Below are 23,812 nucleotides of genomic sequence, written 5' to 3'. Positions count from 1 at the left end.
GACACAGGTCAAAACTTTTCTGTAAGTCTTCACAAGGTTTTCACACACTGTTGCTGGTATTTTGGCCCATTCCTCCATGCAGATCTCCTCTAGAGCAGTGATGTTTTGGGGCTGTCGCTGGGCAACACAGACTTTTAACTCCCTCCAAAGATTTTCTATGGGGTTGAGATCTGGAGACTGGCTAGGCCACTCCAGGACCTTGAAATGCTTCTTACGAAGCCACTCCTTCGTTGCCCGGGCGGTGTGTTTGGGATCATTGTCATGCTGAAAGACCCAGCCACGTTTCATCTTCAATGCCCTTGCTGATGGAAGGAGGTTTTCACTCAAAATCTCACGATACATGGCCCCATTCATTCTTTCCTTTACACGGATCAGTTGTCCTGGTCCCTTTGCAGAAAAACAGCCCCAAAACATGATGTTTCCACCCCCATGCTTCACAGTAGGTATGGTGTTCTTTGGATGCAACTCAGCATTCTTTGTCATCCAAACACGACGAGTTGAGTTTTTACCAAAAAGTTATATTTTGGTTTCATCTGACCATATGACATTCTCCCAATCCTCTTCTGGATCATCCAAATGCACTCTAGCAAACTTCAGACGGGCCTGGACATGTACTGGCTTAAGCAGGGGGACACGTCTGGCACTGCAGGATTTGAGTCCCTGGTGGCGTAATGTGTTACTGATGGTAGGCTTTGTTACTTTGGTCCCAGCTCTCTGCAGGTCATTCACTAGGTCCCCCCGTGTGGTTCTGGGATTTTTGCTCACCGTTCTTGTGATCATTTTGACCCCACAGGGTGAGATCTTGCGTGGAGCCCCAGATCGAGGGAGATTATCAGTGGTCTTGTATGTCTTCCATTTCCTAATAATTGCTCCCACAGTTGATTTCTTCAAACCAAGCTGCTTACCTATTGCAGATTCAGTCTTCCCAGCCTGGTGCAGGTCTACAATTTTGTTTCTGGTGTCCTTTGACAGCTCTTTGGTCTTGGCCATAGTGGAGTTTGGAGTGTGACTGTTTGAGGTTGTGGACAGGTGTCTTTTATACTGATAACAAGTTCAAACAGGTGCCATTAATACAGGTAACGAGTGGAGGACAGAGGAGCCTCTTAAAGAAGAAGTTACAGGTCTGTGAGAGCCAGAAATCTTGCTTGTTTGTAGGTGACCAAATACTTATTTTCCACCATAATTTGCAAATAAATTCATAAAAAATCCTACAATGTGATTTTCTGGATTTTTTTTTTCAATTTGTCTGTCATAGTTGACGTGTACCTATGATGAAAATTACAGGCCTCTCTCATCTTTTTAAGTGGGAGAACTTGCACAATTGGTGGCTGACTAAATACTTTTTTTCCCCACTGTATGCTGGGAACATGAGCGAAGACAGAACACAAGCATTGGATGTGTGGCTAATACCCCGGCGAAGGAGATGGGACTGTATGGAAGGGAGTTTAGTCCAACGGTAGCTATTCCTGTAAATCCACCAAGACTCCTCCCGCCTCCAGTAGTTGATCTAGAAGTGTTGGAGAGACTTGTGGGGATCTATTCTCTTACAACTAGATGTGATGCCTAGCTTAGAAAGAATACATTAATGATTAAACATAATAGATTTGTGCTGTACTGATATAGATTGTTTAACATAACAAGCTGTGATTAATGTGAGGAACCGTCAGGGGGTAGGCTGAGATAAACTTGTGACTCACACACACACACACTGCCTCTTTGTTAAACTGCTCAAGGACATGTGTACTGCTACAGAAACAACTAATGCCCGGCAACAGGGATGCGCCAAGGGGCTGGGACCAGCCTGAGCGCCAACGATAGGTTGGGTAAGTTTAAACCACACCCAGCCTCTACTCTGACAGGCCCAGCCTGGAGCAGGAACTATCTCTGTCAGAGTATTAAAGAAGAACCTTTGGTTGAAAAAGTTAGTTCTCTGACTGCCCTGCGTGGTGTTTCAGTGGGCCCGTATATACGAATATCATATTTACCATTCAAGTGTTTGCATTAATTAAAATACTAGTCTATCTTAGAAGACGTGTATTGACCTCTTTTTGTTCCTATACCAGATTTGAATTGACGCAACTTGACAGACTACAGAAAGATAGGGAGGGTGTTGATCCATCTGATTTGTTTAAGAGATGTCTGGATACAGTGTATGGATTTTGTGGCCATTTCCACAGATGGTTCAAAAGATCCAAGGACAGGATGTACTGGGTCAGCATTTGTAGTGCAGGAATGTGGGGTGGAAGTCAGGAAATGTATTACAGATCATCTGGCTGTATATACGGTGGAGCTGATGGCCATACTGTTGGCCTTGCAGTGGGTGGTGGAAGTCAAGCCAGACAGAGTAGTTATTTGCTCTGATTCATGTGCAGTGTTAATGAGTCTCCAGTCCTTTAGCTCACGTAGCTGACGACCTGCTTTATGAGGTGCTACAAACCGGCAGGATTAAACAGATGGGTATACAGATAAGATTTACTTGGGTCCCAGCCCATGTGGGGGTGGAGGGGAACGAGGCAGTAGATGAACAGGCTAAACAAGCACTTAGTAGTGGGGATGTTGGTGTTGTAGTTTCAATGAGCAAGGCAGAGGCAAAAAGCCTGATATGGACAGTGATGGTGCAGAGATGGCAGGAGCAGTGGAATAGAGATACTAAGGGCAGGCATTTATTTCAAGTACAGAGGGGAGGACGACAGGAAGGGACAGAAGAGAGGCGTCTATTTTTTACAAGATTAAGGGTGGGACACAGCCATCTGAATAAGACCTTAAATGTGATAGGAAAGCATCCAACAGGAAAGTGTGATTATTGCCAGGAAACAGAGACCATGGAGCATGTATTGCTACAGTGTGGGCAGTATCAGAGGGAAAGAGAGGCTGAGATCTAGTATGAGGGAGAAGGGGATACAGGAAATTAGTTTAAAGTGTATATTGAGTAGAACGTCATTAGATATAGTCTCAAATATTGTTATATTTTTTAAGCGCAACGGGGCTGGCAGGTAGGATTTAGTTTCTCCCTGTCTCTGGCTCACACTCCAGTACAGTAGGTGGCGGTAATGCACCATAACGTTGGATGCCAACCGCCGATAAACCCCACCCGAAGAAGGTTCACAGCTGTGGAAAGACAGGATAATGACAGAGGTTACGCTCGTAATGTTACATTGCAGGCGCAGATGCTCCGATTTCAAAACGATTTGGAGCACAGTTGAAAAGTTAACGCGCTAATGGACTAATTAGAAAAATAAAAGCTGTAGTTTTCAATGCATGAGATTTGAGGTGTTCTGAGAGAAGTGTCAAATGTGTGTGTCTCACGGCCAATCGTGAGAGTTGGCAGCTCTGCATTGTTGTTCCGAACTCACTTCACTCGCGCTAAAGAAGGAGGCTCGCTCGGCTGGTGCCAGTGTTGCCAACTCCTCAGTAAGGAAAGTAGCTATTGGCTGTCCTAAAAGCCGCTAGAAGTCGCTAAATGACTTCATCACCTAATTTGCATAATTGACCATGTGCATGTAATTGTGATGGACGCTGTAGGAGAGAGGAATAACGTCGTGGGAGAGACAAAAACGGAGTAAAAAAACACCCTAAATATGTTTAGAACTATGAATGAACTTTCTTCTGTCGATTCTTGTTTTTAAAAATGTTTTACATTTACATCCTGCCCTGAATGTAAGCCAGGGCGGGATCAGCCCTTCCCGCATGCACGATTCATTTGCAGTCTGCACTCGGAGGGGTGAACATCTCCTGCTCTGACTGCAGCTGGGAGGGACTGCTGCGCGAGGACTGGGCCGCCTGTGAGTGCTTTGGGACGGGGGTGGTGGGGGTGGGGCCCACGGCAGCACCCGCTGCTCGTTGAGAAGAGTAAGAACGATACGTGCTTTCACGTCAGTCTCCAATAACACCAGAAAAAGTCGCTAGATTGGCAACACTGGCTGGTGCTAGCACATGAGCAGATCAAATACACCCCAGGAACGCAGATTAAGGTGTTTACATGTCCTAAAAAGTCTAAATATTTCACAGAAAACCAAGTGTTTTAATCGGTGTAACCTTATTTTGATTTTGACCTTACACCAATTTAAGATAAACAGAGTAAGGTGTTTATATGACTTGCATAATCTGCCTACTGCCACAATATTTAATTATTAGTGTGCATGTAAACGTACTCATTGTCAATAACACACAGCACCCTTGAGTGAAAGGCACTTGTAAATAGGGATGATGACAGAATAACAAGACATGCTGATAATATAAGGCAGAATGGCGGTCTCTAGTCTCCCAAGAGTCCCTGTCACTTAAGACAAATACACTCCAGTTAATTGCAGAATGTGTTTTTACAGTATCTTATCTGGGGCTCACTCAGAGGAAGATGTATACTACTGTGCCAGAATATACATTTTGCAATCCCTATACATCCAAGTTTGACCAAAACAACACATTGACTGCTTAGATAGGATTTGCCGTTTTTGATTGTAGTTGTCCTTTACATGCATACATTGTATAAATGTCTTTGCTACAAATGGGTGGCACAGGATCTGATTGGCAGGATTATTTGAAGAAGAACACTGTTGTAACCCTCAGATCAGTGTGCACTGTGGGTCTACATACCAAATGGCACCCGATTCTCTGTATCAGGGCTACAGGACGGTAGCTCTCCAGGAACAGGGTTGGAGAGTCCTGCTCTATATAGTGTACTACAATTGACCAGGGTCCATAGGGCTCTAGTCAAAAGTAGTGCACGGTGTAGGGAATAGGGTGCCATTTGTGACGCACCTCAGAGAATACCTCTGTTTTACCACTTCTGTTTAGCTTAGCATGAACCCAGTGTTCTACAACCACTAGCAACACCCATATACAGTAGGATTCTTACTAGGCTCCTATTAGCGTGGTCGCAGATCTGTTTGTGCTCTTGCAAACTCCATTGCTGGCTTGACAATGAGTTGGCATGATAGTACAAAAATATATTTCTTACAGCCAATGAACAAGACTGTCCTTTGAGATGTCATTTGAAATGACATGTTTTATGTCAAGCCTATGTGAAATCATTGTTGTATTCTCTACACACAGTGGAGTGTAGTCATGGACGCCAAGGGAAGCCACATTTTTTAAACCAATTTTTAAAAATAAAAAACATAAAATACTTTATCTTTCATCTCTGTGTTTAATCATTTGCCTTCAATTCGCAAGAGGCTGAATGTATCTCACAGCAGAAAGCATCTGAGCAAGCGAAACAGCGCCCCTCTGTCTCTCTACGTGTAGGCCATCTATCTGATACTGTCTGGTCCAAATGAGTATTACATTGTTGCCGGCCATAGCATTGAATGCAAGGGAAGCCAGTGAGCATTTGGCCTCCCTTGACAAAAAAAGTATAAATTAGCCAATCAGCGTTGAGCTAAACTGAGTGAGCTCAACTGTGAATGGTCCTGGCAAAAATAGAAAATTAACAGAAACAACTTTAATTGTTGCATCTTGTTGTGTTGTTGTCCTCCAGTGGCTAGCTAGCTAGCTAGCAAGCTAAAATGGGCCCTTTTCTAAATTAGCTATGGATGGAAATAGGGATTTGGACTAGTGGTTTTACTTAATTCTCCGTACAAACCATTAATTCATACATTGTTGTGCCCCTGGCCTGAGAGGATGGAAGTTCAATATGTAGGTAGATGTAGAAGGCTAATGTTAACTAGCTAACATTGCCCATGAATGGAAGCTAGGCTAATGAGCAAGCATTTTAGCCGGGTAGCCTAGGACAACAAAAAATAAAAGAGTGTACTGTATGACAGTGTGATAGACCGTTTCGTCAACATGAGAGAGAGGAGGATGGCATTGGCGGTTCTCTAAGTAGGGTGAGTCAACATGTTTTTCTACTTGTGCACAAACAGAAATCAGAACCATGGACAGCCAAATCATATTTAGCTTATGTTGATTGGACTAAATTGTTTTTGGTGTCTTTTAGTTTTCACTGTATTAGACTAAGCAGAGGTGATTTGATGATGTTGAAGTTGAAATGGTGCTGGAATAGTGAAGGCAGCTCCTGTTTTCTTTGCGACTTGCGGAAACTCTCTGTGGTTCTAAATCAATAATTGTTGAATAAATAAAATGTGGGAAACATTAACTCGCTTAACCATGCTGTCCGTTACATGTAATATGCGTAGTGGACTTCACTGGACGGAGGTTGCTATCCTGTTTTGTGATAAAACAAAGGTGTGGTTGAATTTATTCTGCCACTGTCTTCTTATTGTTTTGGCCTTTAGGCCTATATATCATGGTCGCAAGGCATATGAATTAACAGCAAACAACGCAATTATCACAACACGTACAGTGATATATAGGCCTGAAGGTTGTAAGTGTAGGTTGCTATATTGGGGGCTTGGCTTCCCCAGTGATTTTACCAACACACCGCTACTGGCTACACATTCAAATATCTTGTGTCGTAGTAAATATAATTTGTTATAGATTGGTCTGACTAAAATGTTCTGTAAGACCCAGTTGGAGCCTGTTTTCAATAAATGCTGTGCCAGGTCAGAGAGCAAAAGGTCAGAGAACAAAAGGACAGAGAAAACCTTATCTTATCACCAAATGGCCTAGGAATGTGATAATAGACAACACCCCCACCTCCGGCCATAAACAACAGATACTCCTCAGGAGTTCCCTGGACACACACAGACATCTCAATGTGGACGCACACTCATTCTCAAACCCCCCCCTCTACTGGTCGGGTGCCAAGGGCAGAGGACTCTGCCGTGCACCAATGGGGCTTCTACTCTGGACAGAGCAGACCCGCCTCCTACGCCTCGGGAACCAATCAGGGACTAGAAGAAGGACCCCTTCCTTTGTGTTACATTGTATAAAGTATGCTGTAAACTCTGTTTAATCATCCTTCTCAACTGTCTCCATAAGAGGCAATTGATTGGGTCCATGCATGTTAATTAGCAGGATCCCATGCATGTAGCTTGAGCAGTACCAGCTATCTCTGTGTTTAATAAATTGCCTTTTGCTTAAGCAAATTCCTCTCTGTCTAGCGTCGTTGGTTTTGTACTTCCTCTCCTTATGGTTTCACCAACACTTGCCTGAGATGACTTTGAACTTCCTGTTCTACAGGACCTATCACTGTGAAGCAAGTATAATGTGTGATACAATTGTTGTACTTGGATTATTATTTTCCTGTCAATGGCGCTTTACCATACATATCGTGTATGCAAGTGGAAACAGGTTGAGTAAGGAGTACATTGTTTTTGTGTGAATGTTGGATGTTTTCTATCTCTTGTTGATGATGCGTTCTCAAGAGCACACCCCCATCCACATCGACGGGGCTGCAGTGGAGCGGGTTGAGAGCTTAAAGTTCCTCGGTGTCCAAATCACTAAGGACTTCAAATGGTCCACTCACACGCACACAGTCGTGAAGAAGGCGAGACAGCGCCTCTTCCTTCTCAGGAAGTTGAAAAGGTTTTGCATGGGCACTCAAATCGTTCTACAGCTGCACCATTGAGAGCGTCTTGACTTGCTGCAGCACTGCTTGGTATGGCAACAGCACCGCCCTCAATCACAGGGTGGTGCTGACAGCCCAGTACATCACTGGGGCCGGGCTCCCTGCCATCCAGGACCTCTATAACAGGCGGTGTGAAAGAAAGGCCCGGAATATCGTTAAAGATTCCAGCTACCCAATCCATAGACTGTTCGCTCTGCTTTCACACAGCAAACGGTACTGGTGCATCAAGTCTGACACCAACAGGCTCCCGAACAGCTTATATTCCCAAGCTATAAGATAGCTAACAGAATGGCTACTGTGGGAAATTATTCTCTTATATTTTAGATGTGCTGTTAGCTTAATAAGAAGGCATTAATGATTAAACATAAAAGGTTTGTGCTGTACTGATATAGACTGTTTAACATAACAAGCTGTGATTCATGTGAGGAGCTGTTAGGGAGTAGGGTGAGATAATAACTTGTGTCTCACATACAGTGGGGAAAAAAAGTATTTAGTCAGCCACCAATTGTGCAAGTTCTCCCACTTAAAAAGATGAGAGAGGCCTGTAATTTTCATCATAGGTACACGTCAACTATGACAGACAAAATGAGGAAAAAAAATCCAGAAAATCACATTGTAGGATTTTTAATGAATTTATTTGCAAATGATGGTGGAAAATAAGTATTTGGTCAATAACAAAAGTTTCTCAATACTTTGTTATATACCCTTTGTTGGCAATGACACAGGTCAAACGTCTTCTGTAAGTCTTCACAAGGTTTTCACACACTGTTGCTGGTATTTTGGTCCATTCCTCCATGCAGATCTCCTCTAGAGCAGTGATGTTTTGGGGCTGTCGCTGGGCAACACAGACTTTCAACTCCCTCCAAAGATTTTCTATGGGGTTGAGATCTGGAGACTGGCTAGGCCACTCCAGGACCTTGAAATGCTTCTTACGAAGCCACTCCTTCGTTTCCCGGGCGGTGTGTTTGGGATCATTGTCATGCTGAAAGACCCAGCCACGTTTCATCTTCAATGCCCTTGCTGATGGAAGGAGGTTTTCACTCAAAATCTCACGATACATGGCCCCATTCATTCTTTCCTTTACACGGATCAGTCGTCCTGGTCCCTTTGCAGAAAAACAGCCCCAAAGCATGATGTTTCCACCCCCATGCTCCACAGTAGGTATGGTGTTCTTTGGATGCAACTCATCATTCTTTGTCCTCCAAACACGACAAGTTGAGTTTTTACCAAAAGGTTCTATTTTGGTTTCAACTGACCATATGACATTCTCCCAATCCTCTTATGGATAATCCAAATGCACTCTAGCAAACTTCAGAAGGGCCTGGACATGTACTGGCTTAAGCAGGGGGACACGTCTGGCACTGCAGGATTTGAGTCCCTGGCGGCATAGTGTGTTACTGATGGTAGGCTTTGTTACTTTGGTCCCAGCTCTCTGCAGGACATTCACTAGGTCCCCCCGTGTGGTTCTGGGATTTTTGCTCACCGTTCTTGTGATCATTTTGACCCCATAGGGTGAGATCTTGCGTGGAGCCCCAGATCGAGGGAGATTATCAGTGGTCTTGTATGTCTTCCATTTCCTAATATTTGCTCCCACAGTTGATTTCTTCAAACCAAGCTGCTTACCTATTGCAGATTCAGTCTTCCCAGCCTGGTGCAGGTCTACAATTTTGTTTCTGGTGTCCTTTGACAGTTCTTTGGTCTTGGCCATAGTGGAGTTTGGAGTGTGACTGTTTGAGGTTGTGGACAGGTGTCTTTTATACTGATAACAAGTTCAAACAGGTGCCATTAATACAGGTAACGAGTGGGGGACAGAGGAGCCTCTTAAACAAGAAGTTACAGGTCTGTGAGAGCCAGAAATCTTGCTTGTTTGTAGGTGACCAAATACTTATTTTCCACCATAATTTGCAAATAAATTCATTAAAAATCCTACAATGTGATTTTCTGGATTTTTTTTTCTCAATTTGTCTGTCATAGTTGACGTGTACCTATGATGAAAATTACAGGCCTCTCTCATCTTTTTAAGTGGGAGAACTTGCACAATTGGTGGCTGACTAAATACTTTTTTTCCCCACTGTACACAAACACAGCCTCTTTGTTAAACCGCGCTCAAGGACATGTGTTCTGCTACAAACTGTGTCTATGGGTGCTGACTCGGGACAAGTTGTGGAGATAACAATTAATGCCTGGCAACAGTGAAGCGCCAAGGGACTGGGACCAGCCTGTGCGCCAACGATAGGCTGAGTAAGTCTAAACCACGCTCAGACTCTACTCTGATAGGCCAGCAGGGAGCGGGAACTATCTCTGTCAGAGTATTTGGAGAAGAACTTAGAACAATGGATCAGTTCTCTGTCTGCCCTGCGTGGTATTTCAGTGAGCCCGTATACGAACCTTCATACTTATCATATATACATTTGCATATAATAAATGTAGCTTGAATTGAATACCTCTTGATCATGTTTTCTCTTATTCCAATACCAGATTTGAACTAACGCTATTTCTAACACTACACTGACTATCTGAGCTGACCTTTGTATTTTATGCACACTCACAGGATTTGACACTGACACGCCAACACACACATAACATGCACACACATTTATACTGACTCTATACACACACACACACATACAATGTGGTCCTCTGTAGCTCAGCTGGTAGAGCACGGCGCTTGTAACGCAAAGGTAGTGGGTTCGATCCCCGGGACCACCCATACACAAAAATGTATGCACGCATGACTGTAAGTCGCTTTGGATAAAAGCGTCTGCTAAATGGCATATTATTATATTATTACAATCATCATATACGCTGCTGCTACTCTGTTGATCAAATATCCTGATGCCTAGTCACCTTACCACTATACATATGTACCTCTATCACTCCAGTATCCCTGAACATTGTAAATATGGTACTGGAACTAACCCTGTATATAACTTCTTACTTTCTCATGTTCTTCTTACTTTTATTTCTTGTGTGTTTTTGTTCTACCTTATGTTATTTTTAGTGCTACATTTGATTTTGATTACTGCATTGTTGGGTTTGGAGCTTGCAAGAAAGGCATTTCACTGTACTTGTGCACGTGACATTAAAACGTGAAACTTTAAACAAACCGTGGGTTACTCAGGTTTGAAGTTTCCGCACCAATCATAGCGACCAACACAGCCAGAAAAAAAACACTAATATTGCAGTAGTGTCTTTCTGTGGTCTTCAATAATCTCTTCATCAACATTACCAAGAAACTGTGTATGTGTGAGAGAGAGACACAGAGAGAGACAGATTCATAGAGGGAATCAAAACCATAAGGTTACAGTGAGGAATGAGGAAATTAACTGATCTTTGTCTTTAATCTGTCACAAGCTTTTCATCCCATTGTTTAACTGATTAGTAGGTGGGAATGCAGGTGCGTCAGTGCGTTTGAATATTCACCCATCATAACTACACTCATCACAACCAGCTCAACAAGTCTCCCAACGTGGACTCAGCACAAGAACCACGGTTGCATCTCACAGTGGGGACAAAATTCTCAGGTAACGTGTGCTTTTATTTGTAATCCATTCATTTTAAATGTTTAACTCAAATATACTGAACAAATTGTTTTACGCAACATGTAAAGTGTTTCATGAGCTGAAATAAAAGATCCCAGAAATATTCGATATGCACAGAAACCATATTTCTCTCAAATGTTTTGCACAAATATGTTTACATTCCTGTTAGTGATCATTTCTCCGTTGCCAAGATAATCCATCCACCTGACTGGTGTGGCATATCAAGAAGCTGATTAAACAGCATGATCATTACACAGGTGCACCTTATGCTGGGGACAATAAAAGGCCACTCTAAAATGTGCAGTTTTGGCACACAACACAATGCCACAGATGTCTCGGGTTTTGAGGGAGCGTGCAATTGGCATGCTGACTTCAGGAATGTCCACAAGAGCTGTTGCCAGATAATAATGTCATTTTAGAGAATTTGACAGTACATCCAACCGACCTGACAACCGCAGACCACGTGTAACCATGCCAGCCCAGGACCCCAACATCCGGCTTCTTCACCTGCGGGATCGTCTGAGACCAGCCACTCGAACAGCTGAGGTAACTGTGGGTTTGCACAACCGAAAAATTTCTGCACAAACTGTCAGAAACCGTCTCAGGGAAGCTCATCTGCATGCTCGTCGTCCTCACCAGGGTCTTGACCTGACTGCAGTTCGACGTCGTAACCGACTTCAGTGGGCAAATGCTCACCTTCGATGGCCACTGGCACGCTGGAGAAGTGTGCTATTCACGGATGAAACCCAGGTTAAACTGTACCGGGAAGATGGCAGACAGTGTTTATGGCGTCGTGTGGGCAAGTGGTTTGCTGATGTCAACGTTGTGAACAGAGTGCCCCATGGTGGCGGTGGGGTTATGGTATGGGCAGGCATAAGCTACGGACAACGAACAGAATTGCATTTTATCGATGGCAATTTGAATGCACAGAGATACTGTGAATTACCAATTTTCGTGCCATTCATCCGCCGCTATCACCTCATGTTTAAGCATGATAATGCACGACCCCATGTCTTTTTCCATGGCCTGCATACTCACCAGAGACGTCGCCCATTGAGCATGTTTGGGATGCTCAGGATCGACGTGTAGGACCGCATGTTCCAGTTCTCAGTAAAAAATTGTTGCATGTTGCGTTTATATTTTTGTTCAATGTAGATGAATTCTAGAATAACAGACACATTTTGGGATCTGTATTTAATGTGAAAGTTAGGCTTACACAAAAGCTATAGACTACATTTTCATCAACACATGAAAGGTTAGCACTATTTAAAGAGGTAAGTAGTAGAATGTGATTTTGTGCGATGGCTTTCACCTTTATAGACATTGCGAGCCTACAGAGTGTTTACAATGAGTACAGAGGATGTGGAGCGCGTGAGATGGAGAGATAAACCATCTCTCTCTCTCTTATCCGTTTTAGATGTCTTGTACAGAAACCACAATGACTAATAATGTGTTCAACAGTTGCACAACAGTATCACCTGCAAGTGCCTGATCGCCATTACTACTGACAACATTACAATCCTTAATGCATCTTTGCCTTGTGTTTCTTTGCAATGTTGGGCACAGGAATTCAGAACCGAAGTGGACAAAGTGTCAGAATCAGAATCACAAATGAACACTTCCAGCAGCCCTGTCTACTGCCCTTTCATCCAGGCCATGGTGAACGTCAGCGTGCCCTACAACTCCTCAGCCAGAGCGGGGGCTTTGAACCTGGCTATGGTGTGTCTCCACGGCCTGGTCTCCTCCTTCGGTATCCTGGAGAACCTCCTCATCCTGTGGGTGGTGGGCTTCCGCGTCCGCCGCACAGTCATCAGTGTTTGGATCCTCAACCTGGCTGCCTCGGACCTCCTTTCCACAGCCTCCCTCCCCTTCTTCACCATCTTCCTGGCCCGCGGAGGCACTTGGACCCTGGGCACCACCTTCTGCAAGCTCCACTCCGCCGTCTTCTTCCTCAACATGTTTGTCAGTGCCTTCCTGCTGGCAGCCATCTCCCTGGACCGCTGTCTGGTGGTGCTGAAGCCCGTCTGGGCCCAGAACCGGAGGAATATACGCCTGGTTGGAAGAGTGTGTGGGATCATCTGGGCCCTGGCCGTACTCTGTACGCTACCATACTACCTGTTCCGGGATACTATTCGCCGGCGTGACGGGCGGGTCATGTGTTACTATAACTACGCCCAGTATTCCCTTGTTAGGGAGTTTGACCTAAGAGAGCTGTGTGAGGCTCGCCAGGATGCCCTGGCCTTCTCTAAGCTCCTCCTGGCCTTCATACTCCCCCTGGTGGTCATTGTGGGAAGCTACGTGTTGGTGACCATTGGCATCGCACGGCGTGGCCGCAACCGGCGCTCTTTCCGCTTTGTGCGGCTAGTGGTAGCGGTGGTAGTGAGTTTTGTGGTCTGCTGGGCTCCGTACCACATCTTCAGCGTCCTGGAAGCTGTAGCCCAGTATCAACCCTCCCTCCGGGCCCTAGTGGCCAGCGGCCTGCCCCAATCCGCCAGTCTAGCCTTCCTCAACAGTGTGCTAAACCCCATCCTCTATGTGTTCAGCTGCCCGGACCTGTGCGGTAAGATCAGACAATCTCTGGGAGCGGTGCTGGAGACCGTGCTGGCGGAAGACCTAGGGGAGTTGTCACGGCGACGCAGCACCCAACACTCCTCTATCAGTGCTTCAGAGCTGCTGCTGAAGGGGATGAGGTCCCACAACAACAACCCCAGCCTGAGAGGAGGAGACTCCAGGGCGGAGGAGGAGATGGAGCAGGAGAAGCCACACCCTGCTGATTGAGAAATTCTGAGGGGGAGGTGTTCTGTCAAATTTGGTTCCGGTCCAGGTTCTGCAACTGTGGGATACATCATGATTCATTGATATGTCATGGACTTTTGAACCAGTATTATGTACAGCATACACGCAGAAAGGACATATTTAGTGTGTTTTTGCAATGCTTTCCATAGCGTGCTCAATCTAGTGAAATGTAGAGCAATGTGAACTGTAAAGTATAGACTCAGCTATGCGCTAGTATGCTTTTATATTTGCTTGCTAGTTTCTTTACGGTACCCATTCCGAGTAGGCTAAATACATCTGCTATATTTCTGATGGTCTTGTAGTACAGCCTTGACAGACAATTTTGAACATTAAAATAAACCACAAGCCACAAAACTGCATGATGGTCATTCGGTTTCAGCTCTACCAGTGAACTGAGACTCAACTGGCATCCAATTATTCAAACCTCTGCTCTGAAACTGGGCAACCTTTTTACTCTACTGAATAAGAGAGAACAGCTGCGAGGAATGGTTTGGTTCTGTATGTGTGTGTTGGTATATTTCATTGGCTGAGGATGGTATACACTTTTTTGGAATGATATATCTGTAATTAAGGAATATATTTCAATTGATGTTATTTACTGCAATAAGCAAATTAAAGTATAAAATCATAACAAGCAAACAGTCGAGACATATTTGACATTATTACATTATTGTTATAGTACATTCACATGGCAGTAGTAACTGAGGCAGCTATGGCAGTGCATCAACAGGTAGAGAGGACGGGCACAGCAGGAAAGTGAAGCTGATGAAAGGCAATTTCAAATTTCAGCTAGCAACATATATGCTCTCCCCACTGGGTGGCACAATCGCTGCTTTTTTCCATCACCAATGCTCAGCAGTCAAACCAGTGGAGTCAGTTCCTTGAGCAAGTCCAATAAAACACTATAATATACTATAATATACTGTCTGTATGTCCATCAAAGAACAGGAAACATAACACAGTTTATCCAGGTTCTTTCTTCATTCAGGATCAAAGAAACCGTTCATCCAATCCGGTCTTTACACACTGTCACTCGGATCAGGATGCCCTCTGAGACTAAGTCTGACCTGTTTGGGGGCTGTGTGCCCCCGTCCCAGACAGGGCATTAGGGACCTTTGGAGCTCCAGACGGGCGTCGTGACACAGGAAGATGTAGAACAGAGGGTCCAGCAGGGTGTTGAGGCTGGTCAGACCGTAGCACAGCCGGTAGCACAGGAAAATGGACTGTTCCAACTCGCAGGGGTCGTCTATGAGGAGGAGGGAGACGAAACGGTACCCCCCGACCAGATGGTAGGGTCCGAAGACGACGATGAAGATGACTGTGATGACGACAAGGATGCCAGTGATTTTGTGACGGTCCTGGTCGGAGACGGAGGGCGACTGTTGGAGGGTCACCCCGATGCGGACGGAGGTGTAACTGAAGAAAGCGAGAGAAATACAAAGGCCAACGTCAAAGGTCATCTGTATCAGATAAATATGTTAGATATGACCATTTAATATAGAGGCGAAAGAAACGCACACCTATTTAAGCGAGGTGCTGGCTAACTGAGTAAAACACTTGAAAAAGAAAAGGAGAGCAGCACACTCTAGGAGCTCAGATGCAATAATTTAATATCCTAATAACCAACGTTTCGACAGACAAGCTGTCTTCATCAGGGTATAATGACAAACACTGCGGATCACTAGTTTATATAGTGTCAAAGGACACACACAGGTGTCTGTAATCATGGCCGGGTGTGGCCTAATAGCATTGGTTAATTCACAGTTAAACAGAACACACAAAAAACATGGATAGCATACGATCATAGATAAAACTTGGCTACATAGGCCCACAAACTTTTACAATGAATAGCAAAATCACAATAATCACAAGATTATCCTGCAGGTTCATGCTCTACAACATTCGCAGAGTACGACCCTACCTTACACAGAAAGCGGCACAGGTCCTAATCCAGGCACTTGTCATCTCCCGTCTGGATTACTGCAACTCGCTGTTGGCTGGGCTCCCTGCCTGTGCCATTAAACCCCTACAACTTATCCAGAACGCTGCAGCCCGTCTGGTGTTCAACCTTCCCAAGTTCTCTCATGTCACCCCGCTCCTCCGCACACTCCACTGGCTTCCAGTTGAGGCTCGCATCTACTACAAGACCATGGTGCTTGCCTACGGAGCTGTGAGGGGAACGGCACCTCCTTACCTTCAGGCCCTGATCAGACCCTACACCCAAACGAGGGCACTACGTTCATCCACCTCTGGCCTGCTAGCTCCCCTACCTCTATGGAAGCACAGTTCCCGCTCAGCCCAGTCAAAGCTATTCGCTGCTCTGGCACCCCAATGGTGGAACAAGCTCCCCCACGACGCCAGGACAGCGGAGTCACTGACCACCTTCCAGAGACACTTGAAACCCTACCTCTTTAAGCAATACCTGGAATAGTATAAAGTAATCCTTCTTCCCCCACCCCTCATTAAAAAAAAGGTGGTTGTCCCACTGGCTATCATAAGTTGAATACACCAATTTGTAAGTCACTCTGGATAAGAGCGTCTGCTAAATGATGTAAATGTAAGAATGGTTTCAAATCAAAGTCTACGTTGAGACCGAAGGGAGCAAGGGTCTTTAAATTAAAGATCCAGGCAGCCTCTCGTTTTAACAATAAGTTGTCGAGGTCACCCCCTCTCCTAGGGAGGGTGACATGTTCGATGCCGATATAACGTAGGGACGAAATCGAGTGGTTCGCTTCCAAAAAGTGGGCAGTGACTGGGTATGTCGAGTTTTTGCACCTAATGGTGCTACGATGCTCAGAGATTCGTACTTTTAATACGAGCTTTGTTTTACCCACATAATGTTTACCACAAGGACAAGTTATAAGATAAATAACTGCCTTAGTGGAGCACGTGACAACACCTTTGATTGGGATCTGTTTCCCTGTTTGGGGGTGTTTAAAGGATCTACATTTCTAAGTGCCATTGCATTGAGCGCAGCCGTTACACTTGTAGTTTCCATCCGGTAGAGGCGCAAATAGATGTTGTGCAGGGATATTTAGGGGTGGTAAATCAGAGTTAACCACTTGATCTCAGAGGTTTCTGCCCCGCGAGAATACAACCAATGGAGGGTCCAAAAACACATTACCAATACTGTCATCGGATCTTAGAATGTGCCAATGTTTGTGAATGATTCCCTTAATTTGTTCAGAGCACTTTGAATAGCATGTAGTTAGAATGCAAGAATGGTTCTTTTTGCGAGACTGTACCTGAAAGAGGATATTCAATTATTGCATCTGAGCTCCTAGAGTGTGCTGCTCTCCTTTTCTTTTTCAAGATTTCCATTTGTCAAGACCCTTCTAATAGCCATACATAATTTTCCATCTAAGAACATGTTATTACAATGGTGTTTCTAGTTTATATAGTTACTACATGTGTATATAAAAGCAACTTAATGTTGGTTGTCCAATATCAACACATACAGACAAATTGTTATTGAAAAACTTTAAAGGGACATACATTTTGCAGAGTACCGGCAACATTCCTCTATTTCCTTATGAAATCACACATTGAGTCAGCCAATCATTCCTCATACTCAGTTTCCCACTCACCCCAGTATACCACAGGGCAGCAGGAACCCCATGATGACTGTAGCGATCTTAAAGTGGGCATATCTGAGGCTGACGGGGTACTGCTCCAGACACAGCAGCCTCTCCGCGTCGAACACCGATGGAAGCAACCCGCCTAAACAGAACAGGAAGGTCAGCGTCCAGACCGCCACTCCAGACACTGCCGCCACCCGCACCGTCCGCACGCCACGACTACTCAATGGGTGTACTATCGCCAGGCAACGGTCCAACGCTATCAAACAGAGGAACACCACGCTAGCGTAGACATTGACGTAGAAGACGTAGCCCACGAACTCGCAGGAGGGGCGGCCGTAGGGCCATCGGTGCGCCCCCTGGAGGTAGAGGATCCAGAGGGGGAGGGTGAGCAGCTGGAGGAGGTCAGAAAGCAGCAGGTTGAGGATGTAGACCAGCTGGCAGCCACCCCCACCGGAGCGGCCCAGTTGGTACAGTCCCCAGAGGGACAGCAAGTTGCAAGGGAGACCCAGTGAGAAGGCCATGCTGTAGATGTAGGTGAGACCAAGTGTGTCGGTGTTCAGGGGGAGGTTGCAGCTGTCATTGTTGTTGGACATGGTCTCTAACAGTCTCTGGGTGAGGGGGGGAACCCTCAAAGTCCTTTTACAAGAAACCAGGTGCTACAGTACACAGGTGCTTATTCTCACCCTCTGATACAGATCTATATTCCCAGAGAGAGACGGTGGTGTGAGAGTCTCTGGATTTTAGATCCATTAAATTAATTCACAATTCCGGTAGAAAAGGTGAAAATAGATGTGTTTGACCAAGGAAGTTGTCTCTAATCAAAGTCATCCATAAATTCATATGCATGTGATCTGTCCATATTGTTTCTTTTAGCTCCAAGAGTCGGGTGTCCAGCACCAATATCTCACTCTGCTTAGGATCTATTGATTGGGTGTCTCTAGTCCTGGTGGAAAACCTGAGGATAATGAAGATGATAGGAGGATCATTTTACAACATTATTACAACATTTCTACAACATTCAATCAGAACATTACACAAGCATGTAAACTACAACCATGTCAACAGGTGGTGCATGATATTCAAAGTCAAACCCACTCAACTAAAGCATAAAAAAGAGATCTAGCACAAGAAAACATATTTTGAGAGTCTTTTCACTCACGTCTCCCATACAGTTCTAAAATCCATCCAGTAGAAATAGTTCCACAGAACCCCTTCTTCCCTCAATCTGCTTGGTGATCTGTGCAGCACAAAGTGTCTGCGTCCGCTTAGGGAACACAGCGTCTTAACCCCAGGGCCTTGTCTGTTCTCTGATCGTTTCCCTAGACAGGAAGCCCACTTCTCCAGGCTTTAACAGCAACATCCTGAGAACACAGGAGAACGCCTTTCTCCTCCTGAACAAAAACACTCACTCCTCTCCTCCCTCTTCCCTCATTCTCCCCTCATTCTCTCACCGTTAGAGGAGGAGAAAGTGAGCGAGAAGGAGAGGGGTGTTATGAGTGTAGGGAAGGAAAGGAAGGGAAATGAGGTCTATGGAGGCCAAGGGTGGTCATTTGGGTGATGTGTCATTGAGTAGTTCTCAGGCCCCCTTTGTCCTTCCACAATAAAGGTGTAACTGAAATCAGTATTTGATGTGCCATGATGAATTTTATGCATTACTTTATGGATTCTCTTCTTCTAACAATCTGTGAGTTTGTTGTTGGTTGGAGAAACAACTGAGATTTTTTGTTTAAATTCTATAACATGACATATGTCCCTTTTGTCTTCTCTAAAATAATGCATTCCTCAGAGGTGTGTGTGTGTGTTTCCGTGTCAGAAAGCAGGTCAGAGATAACATGCCACAGAGGCTCTGTGATGAGAGGATCAGCCTCTGCATCGGAAGAGGTGGAAGTGATTGACAGGCTGAGATTAGAGCCTAACAAAAGAGACCAGTGTAAACTCAACACTCAACATTCAACACTAGTCTATGGACCAAAGTGGCAGTGTAATCTCAACATTCAACACAGGTTAATGGACTCCTTTCAGATGACAGTCATCTTTATTCAAACATTCTCTTATGGCCTTTAGGTGGAAAAGAAAATGGAGTTTCCAAAAAAAATAATATATATATATATATATATATATACTGAACAAAAATATAAACGCAACATGTAAAGTGTTGGTCCCATGATTCATGAGCTGAAATAAAAGATCCCAGACATTATTATTTCTCTCAAATTTTGTGCACAAATATGTTTACATCCCTTTTAGTGAGCATTTCTCCTTTGCCAAGATAATCCATCCACCTGACAGGTGTGGCATATCAAGAAGATGATTAAACAGCATGATCATTACACAGGTGCACCTTGTGCTGGGGACAATAAAAGGCCACTCTAAAATGTGCCATTTTGTCACACAACACAATGCCACAGATGTCTCAAGTTTTGAGGGAGCGTGCAATTGGCATGCTGACTGCTGGAATGTCCACCAGAGCTGTTGCCAGATCATTTAATGTTAATTTATCTACCATAAGCCACCTCCAACGTCGTTTTAGAGAATTTGGCAGTACGTCCAACCGGCCTCACAACCGCAGACCACGTGTAACCACGCCAGCCCAGTACCTCCACATACGGCTTCTTTACTTGCAGGATCGTCTAAGACCAGCTACCCAGACAACTGATGAAACTGTGGGCTTGCACAACCAAAGAATTTCTGCACAAACTGTCAGAAACCGTCTCAGGGAAGCTCATCTGCGTGCTCGTCATCCTCACCAGGGTCTTGACCTGACTGCAGTTTGGTGTCGTAAACGACTTCAGTGGACAAATGCTCACCTTCGATAGCCACTGGCACGCTGGAGAAGTATGCTCTTCACGGATGAATCCCGGGTTCAACTGTAGACAGCGTCTATGGCGTTGTGTGGGCAACCGGCTTGCTGCTGTCAACGTTGTGAACAGAGTGCCCCATGGTTGCGCTGGGGTTATGGTATGGGCAAGCATAAGTTACTGACAATGAACACAATTACATTTTATCAATGGCAATTTGAATGCACAGAGATACCGTGACGAGATCCTGAGGCCCATTGTCATGCCATTCATCCGCCGCCATCACCTTCTGTTTCAGCATGATAACGCACAGCCCCTTGTCGCAAGGATCTGTACACAATTCCTGGAAGCTGAAAATGTTCCAGTTCTTCCATGGCCTGCGCACTCCCCAGACCTGTCACCCATTGAGCATGTTTGGGATGCTCTGGCTCGACGTGTACGACAGCGTATTCCAGTTCCCGCCAATATCCAGCAACTTCACAAAGCCATTTAAGAGGAGTGGGACAACATTCCACAGGCCACAATCAACAGTCTGATCAACTCTATGCGAAGGAGATGTGTTTCGGTACATGAGGCAAATGGGGGTCACACCAGATACTGACGGGTTTTCTGATCCACGCCCCTACCTTTTTTTTTAAGGTATCTGTGACCAACAGATGTATATCTGTATTCCCAGTCATGTGAAATCCATAGATTAGGGCCTAATGAATGTATTTATATTGACTGATTTCCTGATATGAAGTGTAACTCAGTAAAATCTTTGAAATTGTTTCATGTTGCATTTATACTTTTGTTCTGTGTATTTTCTCTCCCTTGAATTAACTAATATTTGGGGGTGGGTGAGCATCACTGTACAAGAGACGGTGGTTTAGTTTTTGATATATAGTGAGTGTAGTTACAATTTACCCTAAGTTAACTTTGTAGCTCAGGCACAGGAAAAAAGCCACCGACTGCACAATTCAAATTGTTTGAGGAGAATGGGAGTGTGAGACAATGGTGGCTAGGCAGTATTTTTAACACATGATATCATAGAGTGTAATCTTTCTCATCTTGTATTTTCCTTGAAATATGTCACCAGACTGAAATCCAATAGGTAGGCTGACAGTTCCGAGATACCATCTTCCCTAAGGGCAGTTTGAATAGAAAGAGCTTTTCATCAGTTTTTATTTAATCATTTACAGTGGATATCATAAATATTCAACCACCATTGGATTTCTTAAAATTGTATTGTGTTACAAAGTGGGATTAAAATTGATTTAATTAAAAATAATTGTCAATGATCTACACTAAATATTCTATAAAGTAATTTTTTAAAGATTAATGAATAATAAAACACTAATACAGTGCATTCGGAAAGTATTCAGACCCCTTGACTTTTTCCACATTTTGTTACGTTACAGCCTTATCCTAAAATTGATTAAATAAAAAATCTTCCTCATCAATCTACACACAATACCCCATAATGACAAAGCAAAAACTGGTTTTTAGAAATGTTTATTTACTTACATAAGTATTCAGACCCTTTGCTATGAGACTCGAAATTGAGCTCAGGTGCATCCTGTTTCCATTGATCATCCTTGAGATGTTTCTACAACTGGATTGGAGTCCACCTGTGGTAAATTCAATTGATTGGACATGATTTGGAAAGGCACACACCAGACTATATAAGGTCCCACAGTTGACAATGCATGTCAGAGCAAAAACTAAGCCATGAGGTCAAAGGAATTGTCTGTAGAGCTCCGAGACAGGATTATGTCGAGGCACAGATCTGGGGAAGTGTACCAAAACATTTCTGCAGCATTGAAGGTCCCCAAGAACACAGTGGCCTCCATCATTCTTAAATGGAAGACGTTTGGAACCACCAAGACTATTCTTAGAGCTGGCCGGCAGGCCAAACTGAGCAATCAGGGGAGAAGGGCCTTGGTCAGGGAGGTGACCAAGAACCCGATGGTCACTCTGACAGAGCTCCAGAGTTCCTCTGTGGAGATGGGAGAACCTTCCAGAAGGACAACAATCTCTGCAGCACTCCACCAATCAGGCCTTTATGGTAGAGCGGCCAGACGGAAGCCACTCCTCAGTAAAAGGCACATGACAGCCCGCTTGGAGTTTTCCAAAAGGCACCTAAAGGACTCTCAGACCATGAGAAACAAGATTCTATGGTCTGATGAAACCAAGATTGAACTCTTTGGCTTGAATGCAAAGTGTTACGTCTGGAGGAAACCTGGCACCATCCCTACAGTGAAGCATGGTGGTGGCAGCATCATGCTGTGGGGATGTTTTTCAGCGGCAGGGACTGGGGACTAGTCAGGATTGAGAGAAAGCTGAATGGAGAAAAATACAGAGAGATCCTTAATGAAAACCTGCTCCAGAGTGCTCAGGACCTCAGACTTGGGCGAAGGTTCACCTTACAACAGGACAACGACCCTAAGCACACAGCCAAGACAACGCAGGAGTGGCTTCGGGACAAGTCTCTGAATGTCCTTGAGTGGCCCAGCCAGAGCCCGATCAAACATCTCTGGAGAGACAATAGCTGTCCAACCTGACAGAGCTTGAGAGGATCTGCAGTGAAGAATAGGAGAAACTGCCCAAGTACAGGTGTGCCAAGTTTGTAGCATCATACCCAAGAATACTCAAAGCTGTAATCGCTGCCAAAGGTGTTTTTGCTTTAGTCCCGTGTAGCTCAGTTGGTAGAGCATGGCGTTTGCAACGCCAGGGTTGTGGGTTCGATTCCCACGGGGGGCCAGTATAAAAAAATAAAAAAATAATATGCACTCACTAACTGTAAGTCGCTCTGGATAAGAGCGTCTGCTAAATGACTAAAATGTAAATGTATTGTGTGTAGATTGATGATTGAAAGGCTATCGCTTGTGTATCTTGGCTACATTGGTATTTGGTGAAAATTGTTTGTCAATTTTGTTAATAGCCTATGTCACTCTGGTTGTTGGAGCTATCTGTTGTATGCTGAACTTGGGCTTCATCAAGGTTTATTTGTTAGTATACATTTACATTACATTTTAGTCATTTAGCAGACGCTCTTATCCAGAGCGACTTACAGGAGCAATTAGGGTTAAGTGCCTTGCTCAAGGGCACATTAACGTCATTTAGCAGACGCTCTTAGCCAGAGCGACTCACAAATTGGTGCGTTCACCCTATAGCCAGTGGGATAACCACTTTACAATTGGGGGGGGGGGGGGGGGGGGGGGTAGAAGGATTCCTTTATCCTATCCCAGGTATTCCTTAAAGAGGTGGGGTTTCAAATGTCTCCGGAAGGTGGTGAGTGACTCCGCTGTCCTGGCGTCGTGAGGGAGCTTGTTCCACCATTGGGGTGCCAGAGCAGCGAACAGTTTTGACTGGGCTGAGCGGGAACTATGCTTCCGCAGAGGAAGGGGAGCCAGCAGGCCAGAGGTGGATGAGCGCAATGCCCTCGTTTGGGTGTAGGGACTGATCAGAGCCTGAAGGTACAGAGGTGCCGTTCCCCTCACTGCTCCATAGGCAAGCACCATGGTCTTGTAGCGGATGCGAGCTTCAACTGGAAGCCAGTGGAGTGTGCGGAGGAGGGGGGTGACGTGAGAGAACTTGGGAAGGTTGAACACCAGGCGGGCTGCGGCATTCTGGATGAGTTGTAGG

General features: G+C 44.8%; 2 protein-coding genes across 2 annotated transcripts; one reads left to right on the top strand and one right to left on the bottom strand.

The window, feature by feature from the left end:
- Nucleotides 1-12,621: 12,621 nt before the first annotated feature.
- Nucleotides 12,622-13,788, top strand: LOC311132565 (prostaglandin D2 receptor 2-like; the record flags this gene model as incomplete). The annotated part of the gene is made up of 1 exon (XM_084165825.1): nt 12,622-13,788. One exon carries the CDS (start codon nt 12,622-12,624, stop codon nt 13,786-13,788), a length of 1,167 nt encoding a protein of 388 aa, XP_084021951.1.
- A 729-nt stretch (nt 13,789-14,517) lies between these two features.
- Nucleotides 14,518-18,617, bottom strand: LOC311132036 (G-protein coupled receptor 4). The gene is made up of 3 exons (XM_084165201.1): nt 18,547-18,617; nt 17,394-18,342; nt 14,518-15,222 (listed from the first exon to the last, which is right to left on the bottom strand). Exons 2-3 carry the CDS (start codon nt 17,978-17,980, stop codon nt 14,826-14,828), a joined length of 984 nt encoding a protein of 327 aa, XP_084021327.1. The 5' UTR covers nt 17,981-18,342; nt 18,547-18,617; the 3' UTR covers nt 14,518-14,825.
- Nucleotides 18,618-23,812: the final 5,195 nt, after the last annotated feature.

The sequence above is a fragment of the Coregonus lavaretus genome (assembly GCF_964263955.1).
Source record: "Coregonus lavaretus genome assembly, chromosome: 7".
Taxonomy (NCBI): Eukaryota; Metazoa; Chordata; class Actinopteri; order Salmoniformes; family Salmonidae; genus Coregonus; species Coregonus lavaretus.
This window is presented reverse-complemented; position numbering and strand designations above follow the sequence as displayed.

Bases quoted from the DNA above. Each gene is read 5' to 3' on its own strand.
- LOC311132036 (XM_084165201.1), bottom strand. From the start codon at position 17,980: ATGTCCAACAACAATGACAGCTGCAACCTCCCCCTGAACACCGACACA. The intron at 15,223-17,393 runs GTGAGTGGGAAA...CGCTTTCTTCAG, and splicing joins CTGCCCTGTGGTATACTGGG to TTACACCTCCGTCCGCATCG.